The sequence below is a fragment of the Gambusia affinis genome, linkage group LG01 (assembly GCF_019740435.1).
Source record: "Gambusia affinis linkage group LG01, SWU_Gaff_1.0, whole genome shotgun sequence".
Lineage (NCBI taxonomy): Eukaryota > Metazoa > Chordata > Actinopteri > Cyprinodontiformes > Poeciliidae > Gambusia > Gambusia affinis.
In genome coordinates, this window is record NC_057868.1 from 36,577,268 (window position 1) to 36,596,806 (window position 19,539).

Consider the following 19,539-nt stretch of genomic DNA (forward strand, 5'->3'; position numbering starts at 1 on the left):
TCGGCAAAAACTGATCCAATTTGTGTTAAATCTTAGTTTTATGTTAAACATCTTTCCAAACTGAACAAAGCTTTTCAAAAAACGGTCTGAAATTAAGCACACATTCATGCCTATGATTTCTGCATGTACTTCTTACTGAACCTCATGGATTTTTATTTATAACTCTACAATTTTCTTTTTTTTCTTTTTATCTCGGACAGATTCTTCGTTCCGTTACACAGGCAGTCCAGACAGCCTCAGGTCACGTGCTCCTATGATCACGCCGGACCTGGAGAGCGGTGTAAAGGTCTGGCACTTAGTGAAGAACCATGAACATGGAGACCAGAAGGAAGGCGATCGAGGCAGCAAGATGGTTTCTGAGATTTATCTAACCCGGTTGCTAGCAACTAAAGTACGTCAGCCAACTTGTACATATACACTTTTATGTGTGATGATTGCAAAAATATTCATGTTGGCTGAACTTTTTCAAATACAAAGGCATTATGCACAGTCTTAATATTACGCTATTTATCACCTCGTACAGGGCACTCTCCAAAAATTTGTCGATGATCTGTTTGAGACATTGTTCAGTACGGTTCATCGAGGGAGTACTCTTCCCCTGGCCATCAAATACATGTTTGACTTCCTAGATGAACAGGCAGACAGACATGGCATTTACGACACAGACGTTCGTCACACATGGAAAAGCAACTGGTAGGACTTTTTTTTGTGGAAACAGAAACGAATGTTGTACTAATTAGGTCCATGTCTGTCCCTAACTCATGTTTTTCATCTCCATCTTAAAGCCTTCCATTGCGTTTCTGGGTGAACGTGATCAAGAACCCTCAGTTTGTATTTGACATCCATAAGAGCAGCATCACGGACGCCTGTCTATCTGTGGTAGCTCAGACCTTTATGGATTCCTGCTCGACTTCAGAGCACCGGCTGGGCAAAGACTCGCCTTCTAATAAACTGCTCTACGCTAAAGATATCCCTAATTATAAGAGCTGGGTAGAAAGGTAGGTGTAACCACTACTTTCAACATCGACACTAAATCACACTTTTTTTGTCTCCTCTTACACAAAAAGCTGGGTAATCTTTGGAAATTGATTCAAAAAGCTCTTTTTTTTCTTTCATATTTCTCAGACAAAGTCTGTAAAAGCACTCTGCAAGTGAATATTAGCAGGCATAAATTGTCAGCACAAGTGGTGTAATGGCTTGAAAATATGACTATAAAGTAATAAAAACCTCAGTTGAACAATCATATTAACTCAGTGAATGATTCCAAGTGTTTCGTGTTGCCTGTATTTCCAGGTACTATGCTGATATCACTCGGATGCCGGCTATTAGTGATCAGGACATGAATGCATATTTGGCTGAACAGGCCAGACTCCACTCTACAGAGTTCAACATGCTCAGCGCTCTCAATGAGATCTACTCTTATGTCAGCAAGTACAGTGAGGAGGTAGGTCTGAATGCTCCAGCTGGAGAGAGAGTATGGTTTTTCTGAGGTTTTTCTTTTAATAGTAGTCAATAATTTTACCAAATAAGTGTGTTTATCTTGTAAGCGCTTGGATTAGCTGGAGTTCACATTACATGTGCTTCAGTAAGATCAATACAACCTGACCTTCTGGTTAAGGTGACAGAGGTTTGCTCTGTATTCTCCTCATATTTACTCAGATTTTCCATATTCCACTGTTGTTGACTAAATGAATTGAACTTCTGCTTAATGCATATTTACCACTAGGAACAAAGTAACCACAGGCAAAGCAAAACAGCACCTTCTACATACCTGTTAAAAAGAGTAAAAAGCTCTAACTATTGTAGTGATATAACATTTTTTTTAATATACATCCTTAATTTGAGTGTATTTATTCAGTTGGTTAAAAAATGTCAAATTTTAAGAAATAACTGAAGCCTCTTAAAATTCTAATTAATATAAATAAATGTAATTTTTGACATATTTTTATTTATGACTCATTCTTGTCTTGGGGTGTACAAATATAGGGCAGCAAAAAAGATCAGTTCATTTTAGACTCTTTTTAAAAAACGGTAAGAAAAAGAAACCATACCATTTACAGACCAATTTGTGTGGAGCAGCACAAATTAGCAAAAAGCTACAAGAAAATGGGATAGTACTATATAGTTGGGCACCACTAACTAAAAAGCTAGTAGTGCTAACCCTAAAATACTAATCATAAAAAGTAGTTCCCCTAAACATTAGTACTATGTCAACATGGTATTTAGGAGAAGCTAATGCTATAGCGCTAGATTCAACCAGGCTGATCCCCACCAGCATAGTAAATCCCCTCAACAAGGTCAAATTTCTTATTTCACACCAAAACTTTATTCAACGGAAAGTTTACAAAACAGCAAAGTAGAATTAAAATAATGCATCCACAAAAAATAATTTAGAGCGCTAAACATTTTCAAAGTTAGCAAAGCTGCTAAGACGCTAAGCAAAAAATTAGCTTCTCTCTCAGCGGATTAGTAGAAGTAAGACTACAACCGAAAATGACATTGTAACAAAATATACTTTCTTTGGGCAAACTTCCTCAAATAAATTATTCCTTTTTATTATTCTTAACAAATATTTCTGGACTAATTTAACTAAATCAGAAAGTAAAACAAGTAACACTATTTGTAATTATTATTTAGTAGCAAGAAGTTATGTTTCTGTTCACAATAAATTAACTAATATATTTTATATTGGACTAGTTTTACTATACAACTTCTGACAAATGGGTGATAAATAAACATTAATAAACCTTAATAAACATTTACAAAGGTGTCCATATGCCTCTTAATTTGCTTTGTTTAGGTCAAACAATTCTCCCATTTTTTTTTACACACTTTTCTCGCTCAGTTGCACATTCAACCTGGAAGACAACCCTCCAAACTGATTGTGTAACAAGCTGCTGCTTCACTAAATCATCTGCCAATTACAGGCCGATTGTCAGTATAATTTGAACCAAAAGAAAGCAAGCCACAAATTTGTCCTGAATTGTAAGGCCCTTTGTGTACCCAGGACGCTTTTAGCAAAGGTTACCGAGGTCAGTAAGCTTCCTCCCAAAGCCCAGAGGTCTGGTAAGACCTGAGCTTAACAGCACACTGATTCTTACCTGAGCGGAAAGTGAGTGTCTACAAGCTGTCAGCTTGCTGTGCTGTCGTTTTGCTTGTGCAGAGTTAGAGCCGTTCTATACAGTGTAGATCTCACTGGTAGAATCACAGGCATCTCACACACACACTATTAGATCACAGGAATTTTATAAAAGGAGAAGGAAGGGAATGTGAAGGCATTTATGGAGACATTCTGGTTCTAATGTCAGCCCCTCCTGTGGGAAACTTCAGTCTGACCTTTATGTTCAACTTCCTCTCTCTCTCTACATCTCTAATTGTCTCTCTCTTTATTTCTCTTCCTCCTTTTCTTTTCACTTTTTGCTCATTATCCAGTCAGCTTTCCCTTTGCTCTTTATAAATCTTACACTCTTGCTTTTGCAACCTCTGCAGTTGCCATTGTCTGATGCTCACATTTACAAATGCTCTTATTTTTCACACACACAAACCGCAGCATGTGCACCACTACCCCCACAGTCTCTGGTGCGAGAAAACATCATCAAGTCACATTAATTGGTTTACTCAGAATAACCAGGCTAGAGCAGCACTAGCCTTCTTAAATAGATTTGGGGAGGAGGGCTTCACCTGCATAAAGGAATGCAGACTAATAATGGATTTCACTCAAGCTCAACAAGGAGGAGAAAACGTTATGACTGAACCGATAAAGAGGTCTTAAAACTGATGAGTGGAAGATGGTAGGTGGGCACACAGATACTTTGTTCTCCTTCAGATCAGGAAGCAAATAAAGGACTGTGATGCTGAAAAAGGCCACTGCAGATAAAATTTACAGCTTCTCCAGGAGATGTTGAAACTTGTAGGCCATCAAGATTCAAGTTTGAATGAAGAAAATGGAAACAGTCACCTCAAACATAATTAATTTGCCAAAGAGGATGAAATATAAAAGGTCTGCTTCTTTTCAGGGTTAACAAAAATAGCCTTCTGTACTTATTGGCACCCTCTCTTATGATGAATGAAAATATGTCTTTAATTGCAGATAATCAGCTTTTCTTCTTTGGTCAGTCGCCTGACATAAATCCTGTAGAAAAGATGCAGAATTGTGGAAACAGAAATGGTCAAAGATCCCTCTGCATGTGCTCCAACTTCATGAAATTTCACAGGATGAGACTAAGTGCTCTCCTATTGGCAAAATTCTGTTCTACAAAGCATCGACAGCAGGGGTGCAATTATTTGTGCCACAGGTGATTTATCAAAAAAAAAAAAAAAAAAAAAACAATGATGGCTTAGCATGCCCCTTCCCCCAGAATAAATATTCTCAAATTAAAGGTTCGGTTTTTCCTTTATCATCAATGTAAGATTATACCACTATACTAAAAAAAAATTCAAAGATTTGAATACCGGTTGATATTCTACACTTTTAAACATAAAATAAGATTTAAAAAAACACAGCATGGATTGTCATCTTTCCTCCACCCCCAACTTTCATATTCTATGTCATGTACCTAAAAAGTATTTACATAACATAATGCAGAAAAAGGCTCTATGAATTATTTTGTTGGAAATATTAATTATTAAGAAAAGCACAGCATTCTGCTAGTTAACAAGAGCAAACAGAAACTGCTGCTATTCCATGTGCTAAACTGGGTTGTGGCATTTGAATACAGGACTGCATATCAAAGGGAAAACAAGCATTTGTGTTTCAGTTTGTGTTCAGACAAAGAGGCCTTGCTGTGTACGATGGTGTCACGCTGACAGAGATGCAGCCTGACAAGTTGACACAAGATTAGAGAGTTGAGAGTTGAGCGCGTCCAACTGCCTTTTGAACCCGGCTTGACAAATGCCAAATTTAAAAGATGGAGCTCAGGAGATAAAACATGGAATGATATTTCTGAATATTTTTAAAGACATGTTCTTTCATGTGTTGTCCATATGGTGGCTCATAAATTCAAGCTTTACTCTGCTGTGATACACAGACAGCCTTGCAAAAGTATTTTTACCCTTGAAATGATTATTTTCTGTTTTGCAAATTTCCTATTTACAACTGCAAACTTCAGTTTTTTTATTTGTATCCATAAAATTGTGGAAAGATAAGAGATGAGATCTATTAAAGTTTGCATCAAAGCAAACTTATAAGTCACAGTATTAAAGTCCTGACCTTAATCCAAGCAAGAATTTGTGACCAGACTTCAAAAATAAAAAAAAAGCAAATGTTTTGTACATTTTCCTATTGAGATAAAGTATATTCTATTCTATTCCACACCTAATTAATACAAGCTTGTTCCATTTTGCAAACAAGAACAGGCTAAAATTTAGTCTGTATTTACTAAGCTGAAAAAGGTGTAAAACTATTATTGGTGATTCTACAAAATTCCGATTTAGGCAGTAAGTTGATAGAAATATGCACCATACTTTTCTAGCTAACTCAACTTGCTTTTTTAGGTGGTTATAATATGAAATACATGGAAGTTTATGGTTGTAATGTGGTAAGGCAGAGTGTTTTTCTCTCGTTTTTTTACCACATTGCTGCCTGTTCTTTGCAGATTGTTTCAGCCCTGGAGCAGGAGGAGCAGGCAAGGAAACAGAGGTTGGCCTACAAGGTGGAACAGCTCATCTCTGCCATGTCTTTGGAGAGCTGAAGGTGAATGCTGCCAAAGCAAAGAAGGGGAGAGAAGGGACCGATGGACCTGCTTAAAAGGTCACAACTTACCTCTCACCGTGGGAAATTTCAACCACGATCTGGACCTGGGACCTCTGTACATCTTCAGCCGGACAAACACAACTGCTTTAGTTTGCGATTCTTTTCCCCTGCCATCACGATGAGACTGACACAGAGGTTCTCCAGCTGGAAATAATAATGTTATACATAAGGGACATTGAGTTTGTTGGTTTCGTTTTCCTCAAAGGATCCTCTCTAGATTTGGCAGGAAATTGCATGTCATGTGGGTGTTCACATGTGTGGGTGTGCATGAGAGTGTGTGTCATATTGAGGAAGACTCGTGTAAGACTGTGAAGACAAATGGAGAAACAGATTTAGCCTCCCAACCCCCATCTGAGCGAGAAATTGAGGAAAAAATGTAAAAAAAAAGGAAAAAAAAAGAAAAAACGAAGGTGAAAGGCCAATCTCATGTTGGACAGTGTGCATTCAGATTACTCAGATTTTATTTTTGTACTCTGTAAATGTGAATATCATCATCTGCAGTTAAAGAAAAATATCCACAGAGTATCCCTAACTCCATCTTGTAAAGATGTCTTATTTCACTCCTTCCCTTTTTTGGACTGATGCTTCACAGAACATGTACATGAACAAATGCTGCTCTACATGTGATCAGAAAGGAGATCAAAACAACTTCTGCTCATCATTGGAAATGTGAGTAGATCTTAATTTTGGAGTTATAGCTTCGACAGCATGCATGAAACAAACTTGAGGCTGATGGCAGTAAAGTGGCTACAGAACTGCTTCGCTCTGCTGTTCTAAGGCGCCAATCAGTGTATGTGAATGTATGTTTTTTTTTTTCTTTTTAAATCTTTTTAAGTTTTGCAACAAATATTGGACCAGTTTAAGTGAGATACACTGATACTTGTAGTTGATTCTGCTACGAAAGAGCCGAAATTCATCACGCTGATTCCGATTTGCTTGAGGAGAATTAGTCAGCAGAATGATGAGCAGTAGCTAGAAGAAGATGGGTGAAGCAGTTAATTTCTATGTGCTTTGATTTTCATTACATTCCCCACAAATGTCTCATTTGGGGAGCGTGATCAACTGTATTTGCACAGCATCCCCAAAGTTACGCATCAGATGTGTAAACATTTCCAAGAGTTTGGTTTCATCAAGTGCCAAGGAGTCGGTAGAGATTCTGCTGTAGAAGATACCACCCAACTAATGGCGATGTGTTGCCCAGACCACAAGAACTCTGTGTGGGTTCAGTTTGACAAAGTGCCAAAAGATCCTACTGTTTCAGCTTGCTTACTAGTGTGTCAAAATCGGTTTACGCTTTACAGAGGACACGTTTTGGGTTAACTTCAAAGCTCAGAAAGCTGGACTGGCGAGTTTTGAAAGGTACGATGTATAACCAGAAAGGAAAAATCAGATGTATAAAATGGTTGATCCTGTTTGAAAGCGTCCCCTGACCAGGCTGAAAACTGCAAATTCCATCCTCTGAAATGCTGATTTATTTTCTTCCAAGACACATTTGCTTGTTGTTTACATCAAGTACTTGAAAATACGTTTGTACAGTTTTGTGTGTAGAGCGCATGTACCAGGTGGGTGAAAAGTGGTGCTTTTCTTTGTGGCCTTAGATACCTGCCTGCTTAGTGTTCCCTGATCTTACCAGTCCTCTGCTAGGGCACGCTTTTTCGGTGAATCCTGGCACCAGCACTCAGCTGAGGAAAGTGAGACGATCTATAAAGGAGAGGTGAAGAGGCTATGGCCAGGCTGAGGTGGGCAGCACCTCTCCCAGCACTCGGCTCACCCGAACCGTTTGAAGAGAAGCGCCGAGAAATGAGAAAGCGATGGAGGGGTAGAATGAGAGAGCGAGCCCCTTTAGCTCTGGTTTCCCACTCTGGCTTTGAAGACGCTCTTTGATCTGAGTCGGTTGCGTGCACTCTGTGATCAGGAGAAAACATCAAACTAAGAGGCGAGAAGAAATGTCCGTTGACGTGAGGAGTGAGGTGCAATTGCTGTCATGCCAGTGGGGGCAGCAGTGAGTACGAGGGGTTGGAGTGTGTTGCCTCGTTTGAAAATGCACCTGCTGATGGAATCAGCAATCCCATATAAACAGTGCACAGTTCCCTGTTAAAGTGTTGATAATCCTTGATTTTTTATGTATTCTGCTACTTTACAGCCACAAATTTCAATGTATTTTAGTGAGATTTTAACTGATATACCAACTGAAAGTAGTTCATTAGGATTTTTTAACACAAATTGTAATAGTGTGCTCTAAATTTGCATTCAGCCCTCCTCAATTTGCAGAATCATGACTCGCTTCATGATTCTGCAAATGTTTTGTGGCATGTTCCACTTTTGCACAAATACAATCTGCAATTTTTGATCCCTCTTCATCACAGAATGACTTAATCTGATTGGATGAAGTATGTCTAGGTCTAGGTCTGCATTGTGATGTCACCAACTTGTTTTACTCTAACTACTCTTTCATCAAAGTGGTGCAAGATTAATAATTTATAAATATCTTCACTCATAAGTTCTGAATCTGTTTTTTTGTGTGTGTGCCTCTTATTTAATGGTATCAGAGTAAAAAGGGCTGAATAGATATTCTACTTTGTGTTGGTATATTACATAACATTAAAACAAAATACAGGTTGTGGTTGTAACTTGAAAAAAGACAAGGTAGACCTTATCTCATATTTTGGACCTGTATCAAGCAGATGGGCTGAAGTCCTAAAACAAACTAGTATCACACCAGATTTAGGATTCATGATTCAGTGCTTAGATTTGATCTTTAAGTGTATTTCCTTGAAGCACATGTTTTCTTCTGTGCCACAGGTAGAGTTCCACTCTGCAGGATAGCTGACCTTTTGCTGTAAAAAATGAAAACAAAAAAACAACTTACCAGCATAATTGGAGGAAAAGGAGCTTGCAATCTGAAATTGAACCAGTTGTTAGTTTATGTAAACATATCAATTTTCTAATTTCTTGGAGATAATTTCCCAGAATCTACCAATCAAAATATTTATAGCAAGCTAAAAATAAGGGGTAAGGTCACCGTTTTATTTGTTGAGTTTGTTTCTGTATTTATTTGCAAATGCAGTATGTTAATTTTTCAAGCTCCCTAAAGGTCTAATAACCGACTCTAGGTACACAGCAGTGCACACATGCGCAGCACACACAGAACATGAAGCTTCTTCCTTTCGATGAAGGTGTCTTCCCAATTTCAGCGACTAGAATTGTATCCTCCTCATACCTCACATTGCTTATATGGAGTAATGCTTTCTGTTTTATTGGGACCTTAATGCCTTTTTTCCTTTTTCCAAGGAGTGAACTTTATTTTTTGACAGAATCCTTCCAGCTGTTCTGTGAGCTACTCCCCCTGTAACACAGTAGTGTGATAAACAAAGTTAGGCTCCAACTGGTTAAGAATGACTTTGATTTTTCTCTCTCAAAACATTTGTTATCCAGATGTTTCTCATCTGATATTTATGCATGCGTTTTAACTCGCGCTTTAGTTCTGCCTTGTGTTCCTATTGACATATCGATCTGTGCTATGATTTAGCCTGACGGCAATTCTTCCATTTGTAAATGTCTTAAAATTGCAGCACCTTTTATTGTGAACAGAGATTTTTTTAGTTGTTGTTGTTATGAAGTGATTGCTTGTTTACCATGTTGTACGCTCATTTTAATTTAATTTTAATAAAAGAGAGGTTGTTTTTTTTTACCCGTTCTGCAGTGCAGAATTACATTCGACTGCCAGTTGCGAGAGATGTTTAGAAATGCTCACGAACCTCACTTCAGATGAAGCTGAACAACTGAAAATGCTTTGTGAAACTTTCTGCTTCCAGTGAATTGTGGTGTTCCTTACACAAATCAGAGCATTTTGTTATCTTTTCAGCTTGTTTGCTCGCTAAATGGCATCAGACACACAAACTCAAGTCCCAATCAATGTATTACTCTCAATATAAAATGAGTATCCTTCCATTTTAAACACATAATTAAAAAAAAAACCTTTTTAGACACTGGAGTACTGTAAAATAGCAATTACTGGCATTGATGATGATAATAATAATGGTTGTCTGTTCTTCTTGTTTTATAAAAGTGTTGTGAAAATTGTAAGAACTTAAAGTATTTAAAAAGTTTGTTCTCTTGGTTTTTTATTTGCTTTGATTTTGTTATTATAATATATTATTGTGTACCTATTGTAAATATGAAGCACACCTATTTTGCAAGCCAAGGATTCACTTTGTACTGTTGTTATATATAAATAAACTTTGCTGGTTAAAATTGCATAGAACCAAAATCTGTAATCCTGTCTTTTTTTCATTTAGTTGTTTTTTTACATTGTCTTTGTCCTTTGCATTTGAACAAAATGCAAGGAAATTTGAACATAGATAGGTATATTCCCACTTTCCCAAGGAAGAAAACAATCTGTTTGATTTCAGCAGATGAGATGCATCTATGGTGGATTCCTGCCAGTCATAAAACTTCATATTTGTTGTTTGCCAAGAAACACTTTTAAATATTTAATTTAAAAATGTAAAATGCTTCTGAATTTTAAAGGTAGGCTCATTTATGACAAAAATACTTTTAATCATACTGTGGAAAATCTTAGTTTGACAGCTATGTTTTGCAGGCATAATTTAGCACTGCTGGTTACATAACTTCTGCTGCTTGTGCTGTTTCAGTCTACTAGAAAATGAAAGTAGTAATATCAAGGTCACTGAAGCTCTGGTTAGAAACCCCAAGCATTTAACTGTAAAGAAGACTTAACATAGTTTTTGGTCTTCTGTATATAGTTACTTAAAATGACATGACATTTTTCTGGTTTTTGTTTCCATTTTCAAAGCATTTGAGATCATTTAATCTGTGTTTTGGGTACTTGTTTTCAACTTTGCTAAACATATTCTTTCTTCATTCTTAAATAAGAACTATTTGTTTGTTCATGGGATGAATGACCTCACTAATTGAACTCAGCTCTGTCAAAGACTCAGCAGCATAAATCTATTGGTTTTCTATGACTCTTCTACAGCCACTTCTACCATCAACTATTGGCATCACCTGTTCAAAATGGCAACATTAAAACTGACTTGGCACAATCCTTATGTAGTTCTTTTGATATATGAATATGTTGCATGCTTGAAATATAGGAAAATATGCTTTAGAAAAGCTTAAAAAGCAATTATGCTTCTGTAAATTAGTGCCAAAAGTCCTGAATTATTACTTTAGTGACAAGTTGTGGGAACCTTACAAAATGATGGATGCTACAATGACCCAGCTTTCTTTGGAACCTTGAAACGTAGAAATTAGTGTATATTTAAGACTGAAATGTGTCCTGATTGTCGGGTGACTGGGTTGGTTTATGATCATTTCTTTGTTGCTTATTTATATTTGAAAGGCCGTGTAAAGAAATAACTAAGAAATAAAGATGTATGTTATTTCAAAGAAATAACTAAGAAATCTTAGTTTTCCTTCATATCAATACGAAGTTCTTGTTTGTTGGATTTTCGTCAAACCCACAATACTAGATAGAAGTGAAGTTGATGAGAAAAGAGAGCAATAGCTTTTGTTCAAACTGCTTCAAGTGAATTGTTTTGTTGTCTTTGAGATTTATTTTAATATTATTCATAGTCAATAAAAAGTTCAAGCACACAGTATATCAAAAATACCTATATGTTTCTGAGTTCATATTTGAAAGAGAAAAAAAGAAAGAAGGAAATCTTGTTCTAGAATGAAATTGCTTCTTTCAGGCACCAAGCTTTAAAATGACCTCAGCAGTATAATACAGAAACAACACAGCAGTGGAAGGCCTGCTGTTGTTTCCACCCAAATTGCTCTGACACACTAAAAACCCCTTTTATTTGGATGTGCACAAATTTGTGTTGCGAAACCCATTTAAAGGATGCTTTAATCAGTGCAGAAAACAATGCCAAGTGCTGCTTAAGCAGAGAACAATCAACATGAATAATGATTCACTGGGCAAGCTTCATTTTTTTCCTCTCACTGTAGACTCCAAGCTTCCAATTTTCTGTTTTCCTTGATGGTGAAGGGATGTTGTAAATGTAGAGTGTGGAAAACCAGCCAAAGTCATTGGAGAGCAATACCATATCTTCCTGTAATTCTGGGAGCTAGCCTTTTGTGCCATCTTGGGGAGTAATGCATTATTTCTACCTACAATGGTGCTAATTTGGAGGACAGATGCACGTCAAAACATTCTGTCATCTGCATGTTTACTTCCAGATACTTCATCAGCACAGCTTCTTCAATTCGTGTCTATTTAGAAAAGTCTCATCTTGAAAAATTGTTTCATTTTTCTAGCTATCACACAACCTACTGGAAATGCTAACTACTTCTTTTGCATGTCTTAGAATATTCATGCTCATTCTACAACATTCCTGTTCATTATATGTCTACATGTTAAAAGCAGGAACAGGGTATGTGATGCTAAATTCAGGTTTAGCTCTGGAAAAATTCAACCACCTCTCTTGCTTGCTTAAAATATCTAGAATTCACATGATTTTCCACAACAATTGAAATATAAGAATAATTTTAAACAGATCTTCTGGGAGACTGAGAAATTGTCTTTATTATGTGCTTCGGAAGCTTAGCCTTGTTCCATCTCAGTCTTTGGACTAAGATTGAGATGGAACAAGGCTAAGCCCTTTCAGCTCAGCTCATCCTGGGATGAAGAAGACGATAAAGGATAAAAAAAGACTCAGGATTCTAGATGATGTAGATCAATTCTACAATAAGAAATGGTGAAAGATAATTCTTTATTTAGACCACCAAGTTCTAGAATACCCAAGTACAGACCTTGAGAGCTACTACGCTGCAGCCTTTGGTTGCATCTCTTCTCCAACACACCTGAACCCAATGGCTGAATTTTCCCATTAGCGTGTTATTAAGCTCCACAGAGGTTTGGTAACGAGCCCTTCATTTGATTTCAGATGCGTTGCAGATGGGACGCTACTAAAAGTTTAAGATATAAAATATCTTGAGAACAGGACATGTTATGGATCAAGGCTCAGACCTTTTCTGTTGACAAAGTTGGTTTGTGCAATGTACGGTAGTACTGGCAGGGTTCCCGATACTTTTCAATAAGTCTAGCAATATTTTTCCTTACAGACTAAATTAACTCAAATTCTTTAATTTAATTCATTGAAGGACTTGTAAACATTTTAATCAGTGGTCCAAATTAGGATGGACTTTATCACTCAACTTTGGTGGTGCTGTCAGACTATCAAACAATATGTATTTTATATCTTAAGTCCCTTGGCCGTCCCTTCTCCTGTATTTCCTCTGGGGAAGGTCTAATCCCTGCTGCTTCTAATCCTGCACTGCTGAGACCAATTCAAATCCATGCGGGACTTAACGCCCTGTAATGCCTTTACAAGCAGTTGCGTAAAGCTGACATGCCATTCGTTCTGGGTAGGATTTCTAGCCAGGATTACAAGGCAAATTCAGAAATAATTAATGTGAGTTGGCAAAAGAGGGTACCAGAGGTGAGTTTTAAATCTTTTTTTAATTATTATTATTTTCCAATGAAGCAATATCTGAGGCTTTTCTGAAAATTGTTGCTTTTTTGTACGGCTTGTGTTTTGTTGTTAAATTTCTGTGCAAAACTAAAAACATACACTTTCAGATGGTGGTGGACATTCACATAAAGCAGATTACAAAGATATAAAAGTGTCATGAAGAGGTGTTTACTCTTGCTCCATGTATTATGTGGCTTCATGCTGATGATAGAACCATCTCTCTGTGTGGTCCACAGTTCACCTCACCTGCTCCTTGTCAAACTCACTCTCATTAGGAATAAACACCGAGTCATTTTAAACCAGTGGCAAACACACTACTGTACAATGTCTTTGAAAGTATTTCTTTACTGTTTGACTGTATAAAATGGAGACAATTGTATTTTTATGAAATATTGTCATTGTTGGTCTTCCTAATTTTAGTTTCATGGTCACATCCGTCTCACAGCTTTTCAAACCTGCAAACAGAATGAGGTCAACTTGTCTGTCATTCCTAGATCAGTAAGCTCTGATTATTGAGACAAATCAATGGCAGCAAGTAAGCTGTATCTTTCAGTGATGCACCATATAACAGCGCAGAGGCTGGCTTTTAAGTCATTAGGTGATTACATTCTACATCACCTTGAAACAATGAAACATTGAGCAGTTTGTACAAGCAGAGTCACAAACATCCACCATCCTTCACCCAAGTGAAACCGGTGTTTCTAAGCAGAGTTCGCAGACGCTTTTGTCCTCCTTCTGTTTTACAGTTTCAGGTTAAAGTAATACATCATCCAGGAAACTGAATGACACCTCAGTTTCCTGAGGTGCAAACCGACTGGGGCTCAAAAGTCATCATCCAACAGGAGGATTTGGCTTGTCATTTATGAACTGAACTGATAATGTTGAACTTCACTCTGCAAAACTTGGAAAAGAAAGTTTTCCATAAACTGGAGTTTGGTTTGGTCAGTTGAGCTCTTAAAGACGTCTCTTTTGTTAAACGTGGTGAATCATGAAAAATGGAATTGACTCACCTCAACAAAGGAACTGCATTTGCATTACAAATGTGCACAAATCTTTGTTTTTCTACTAATATCAAAAAACACAATTGTGGTAAGCTTGTTCATGCGATGAGTCAATAAAAATTATGGCAGTGATGGATGTAAACAGTTTGAGATATATTCATAATTCAGCTATTGCACTTATGATCTATCAGCCATCAGAGGACACGTAGGCGACTTATTCAGGTGTTGGAGTGACAAGCCCCTTATACTTGGGAGCTGCTATGTATGCAGCAGTTTGGGGAAATTGTAGTTGCCGATTTTTTACAACAAATTCAGGACATTTAAATAACAGACAGTTTTTTATAAACTTTGTGATGCTGCGAGAGCTCTGGTGAAGCCAGCTGCAAATTGATAAAAAATAAATAAATAAAATCATCCTCCTCTTACCCTCTGTTGCTTTCTTTGTTGTTTGTGCCAATAGCAACATCCGTCTGTTTAGCATGTAACTTGTGTGATACCAAAGAAAGTGTTCCTGTTGCAATTTAGGAAAATACAGCTGAAAGACCACTTCATCTTAGTGCATGAACTTTTTTTTTTATCATCAAAAAAAGTAGCAGTTGGCATGTTTCCATTAAACAAAATTATTTTGTAATTTAAATTTGACAAATTATGGAAACTAAAACAGATTGTGATACTTTTAAACAAACAATAAAGGCATCACTTAAAACTCACACTCCACCCGGCTGGAGACTGTGATTTGGTTTGTTTAGCTGACAAAGCTAATGCTCTGTCTTTCTGTGGCCTGTCCCTGTACCCTGAGATGATAATGAGGCTCTCTCTCTCAGCAGGCCTGCTGACAGCCTCCTGTTGTGTGGCCTGATCTCTTAGGACTAAAAAGCAAACATGGAGAGGTGTGGGGCTGGCATTCACTCCACCCCTCCGCCCCAGGTCCATCCATCCACGCCGCATGCGCTTCCAAAAAGTGCAGGTGTTGGTAGTTCTCTGCTATGCAAATAAACAGGGACATTGCCCAAAAAACCGGGTTGTGCCATGAATATAAAGTCAAGAACATACATAATTGTGCTATTGATGTGTGTTGGTGTGCACCCATGTGTTGGAGGCCATGCACCCACAGATCCACACAGCGAGACTAACTGAACTAACCCTGCTGCTTCCGGGCTCATGGCGCAGGTGAGAAACGGTTGCCAAATTTCCCTAGCCGGTGCGCTCGTTTGCATATGCAGATGTTAATTACCACTGGTGCTTGTATGGGCCAATCAGCAGGCTGCTGGAACAGCTTGTGCACCCCAAGACAGACACATCCACACACACACATACACACACACAGGTCGTTGTTTCCACGGTTACTCCCTCGGCTGATAATAAAGATAATCACCTCCGATTTCCTTCATGGCTCATTTTCTCCTGCTTGCTGCTGAAAGGCCAGGGCGCCTCTGTCTGATTTTCCATGCTGAGCTCTTATCAGTGTGTGGAGGCCGATGGGCCGGGGCAGGGGGGGGGCAAGTCAATGAACCACCTGCCACACATGCTCACGAGAGAGGACAGATCCTGTTCAGGCAGGGACACGGATATGGCGGGCTAATGTGTGTTCGGTATCATGGTTTAATGTGGTTGGAATAAAAGCCTGGATGAGAGCAGGGTCAGATCAGATGAGATGTGTTATCACCTGGACCTGAATGAGAAAAGATTTTCTTACCTCCTCAGATCATCACTCACTCCTCTAAATCAATAAAGACCACAGGTTTGTCTACCCCCTTATCACCTTTTGTTAGGTCTGGTTAAAATGTGATCAGTCAGCTGATTTGTCTGAATAAAACCGCTTTAATGTGTTTTATTTCGGCCTGCTCAGTTAGTTATTATTAAACCAAGCCATCTGTTATAGCTGCATACAATTGATCCAATTCTCCCCATCTCACCCTTTCTGCCAGCACCCACTTTTCATTCTGTCTCCCCACACCCTTCCCCACCCCTCGTGGATCCATTGTCCGGATGGAAACGTGCCTTGGATAGCAAGGCCACGCTTTTGGCTCACTTCTTTGAGAATTATTTAAAGCTTAGGAGTTTCTGTGGAATGAATATTTGATGTGGAGGACCTGAGCGTCTCCCGACGAGCCCAGAGCAACACTTCACAGAGCGGCTAGGGGTGAGGTGTGTAGAGCTTCAAAACAGACAGCAGAACACACATCACCTCCTCCACTCGTCACCACACCCAGAAACACCAGACAGTTTCATGATGAGTTTGCTTTGTGATGGCTGGAGGCCGTCCAGCCTGATCGAAAAATTAGGGTTTCTTTGCCCATTATTCTTATTTTGTTTTGTAATATATTGGTTTTCTTTCATGTCTTTCATAACAAATCACCTCTTAGATGCTAACAGTTTCAAAAACACGAAAAGCAGCACAGGCTGGACAAATGCTTTTGTTCCTTTTCTTACCACAAGAGTGCAGAGTCTCTTTATTTCTAAATGCAACAGCTTTCCGATTTGTAGCGGGCTTGAGATGGTCCTAAAATAAGATGATCTTATAGTGCCATCTAATGGTTCTGCGTGGGAAAATCACTGAGTGTCCCTTTAATATAAAGCAAACCTCAAAACAGAGAAACAAATTACTGTAAATTAAAGATTTCTGCAATGCATTTATATAAAATAGAAGTATTTTCCTTCATCACAAATGTAGGTGGTCAGACTATATTTTTAAAATTTTGTTTCCATAAAATTATGCAAAAGGTTTATAATTAGCATTAATGGCTATTTTGGTAGCAGTTTGATTAATGGTAATCTGCCATAGAGATTAATCAGACTGATAATTAGAGCCATTTGAGCAGTCTAAATTGACTAAATTAATTTTAACAAATCTTATCTGATTGTGTGCTGCTTTAAATATCCACAGTTTCTCATGAGCAACTGTTATCTTTAAGATATTTATAAAAACAGAATAACAAAAACAAGACATGACAAAAATGGCATTGTTCAACAGGTTTTTTTGTTTTTGTTTTGTTTTGTTTTTGCTGCTTCTTGCAGCTGTTGCATGCATTTCTATACAATGATACACTGAAGAACATTGTGTGGATGTGCTGTACATATGGATATGCAGATTTCATCACAACAGCTACCCAAGAACCTACAGCAAGAGCTGGAAATGCCAAGTCACAGTCCAGACTTCAATCTAGTTGAGACTGTAAAAGAAGACTTGTACACTGCATACAATTATTATAGATGCTCCAAATCCATCTAACTAAACTTGAAGTGTGTTATATTGAAGAATTATATAAAAATTAAATCTGTAGATGTGCAAATGTGGTAGAAATATAACCTAAAACATGGGACAAATAAATAAAATTGAAAGTTTATTTGTAAGTTCCACATATATAACATGTATATCAGAAACTGACAGAAACAGTTTTGAACAAAGCATTCAAGACAAATAAAATAAAATAAACCTGTAACACTGTCACCAGGTCCTCAACTGTTTTTCAATTTGAAATTTGTTTGACCATTTCTAGAATGAGTTTGTGTCACCCCAAAGGTATTGCAAAGTAACTGAAACACCAGCAAAAACACACATACACTTAGCATTAGCTTGTCTGGAAAGTTCAGACGTCATACTATTCAAAACAGCCAATGGCAGCAAGTCTTGCAATAGAATTATTACCTCCAATCAGCACTACACATAATGTTCTTAATTTAAATGTTACTCTTTCATTTTATTTTATGGGACCACTCAAAAATAAAACAATTGTATGTATGCATAAATAAATATATATTGAAGCAGATATACACAATTTTTAAATAAGTCATGCCCTTGTTAGTAACACATCACACATTTTGGAATTATATTTGTAAAAATAAATTAATACATAAAACAGTGACTAATTTACCATTTGCTTTTCAAATATGCACTACATCGTTGGTGTAACACATTAAAGGCCAGTAAATGATATACTGAAGGTGACTGTAACATCACATTTGAATACGATAAGACTTAGTCTGATATATTCCCTGAATGTAAGAGTACATGGTCTAACACATATCAAATGCATGAACATGAAATACCAGCTGTGATATGCTTTTTGAAGTGTTATATGATCTGGCCTCCATCCCGTGTGTGTGCTTTCTTCTGAATCGAGATGAACACATGTGTTGAAAGAAAATGTGGAGAAGGGATTAAAAATCCTTGAGTTGTGATTCAAAACCCTTTATACCCTGAGCTTTCACAGTCCTCTCGTCCTTGAGAATAAATCACTTCAAGATGTCTCCCAATCAGAGCCAATTAGGGCTAGTAGCATGCCTGCAGAGCTTGCCCTTTTCAAAAAGAGGACATAATGAAGCTGAGGACGAAGAAGGCAAATCGCTTAGAGAACAATGATTTTAGGTATTTAAGTATTCTCCTCCGAGGTGCAACTCTCCAAAGTACCATAAAATGTTGACATGTTGTCTAAGTTCCCGAGTTCAGAGAGAATACGTCCAAGATTAGGTATGCCTGGTTTTCCGCTTGTGAAGTACTTACATTTGCTTTGTGAATTGGGTTGAGTCTGCAGAGACTGAGTTTCTGAACAATAGGAGGAGGTTCCCATCTGAAGGGAGTGTTTAAAATGAACATATGTACAGGATCAACAGAGAGTCAGGAAGAATGAGAAGTAAAGCAGAAGAAAGTATAGGTTTGCTCTTCAAAACCGGTCTGAGAGAAAAACATCAAAAAAACATGTAAGAGACACATTGGTAAATATTTTTTAAAATCTACATTAGACTTTACAAAGAATATGTCAAGTAAATGTCAGCAATATTTTTGGCATTCAATCCATTTCTCTTTATCTCCCTCCCCTATGATGCTTTACAGCTTAACAAGGAAGAACATTTTATTTGGATAGACTGTTGCACAAAGCTCAGCAATCACTTTGGTCCTGTTACTGTAATAATGGCTCTATCACAAAGCATCTCCAAGATTCTTAAACTTGTGTTTTGATTGCAGTATCATGAAAAGCACACACTTGATTTATATTTCTTCTCAAAACGATAAGCTTGTCAAGCTGTTCTCACATTGCAAGTTGTATAAAACTATTGTATTCATCAATCAGCATAATTTATTTCTCAGTACTTTACACTGACGTTACATAGGATGATTATAATTATCTGATGTGGGTGTTCTTTGCAGGGGAATTCACACAGACTTGTGGAAACAGAAAAATAATAGAAAACATTTCCCAGTAGGATGACTTAATTTTGGCAGTGGGATTCAGATGGTACAGTTAGATACAAATGTACCCAGTGCACTTCTTCTGTTGGCATA

At 37.6% G+C, this 19,539-nt stretch overlaps 1 protein-coding gene across 1 annotated transcript in view; it reads left to right on the forward strand.

The window, feature by feature from the left end:
* Positions 1-10,009, forward strand: part of plxna2 (plexin A2) — a 223,148-nt gene extending 213,139 nt beyond the window's left edge. The window contains exons 28-32 of the mRNA XM_044110575.1: positions 201-391; positions 524-693; positions 786-998; positions 1,294-1,444; positions 5,595-10,009. Of these exons, the coding sequence (XP_043966510.1) occupies positions 201-391; positions 524-693; positions 786-998; positions 1,294-1,444; positions 5,595-5,690 (821 nt within the window). The 3' untranslated portion in view covers positions 5,691-10,009. The remainder of the gene's footprint in view (positions 1-200; positions 392-523; positions 694-785; positions 999-1,293; positions 1,445-5,594) is intronic.
* Positions 10,010-19,539: the final 9,530 nt, after the last annotated feature.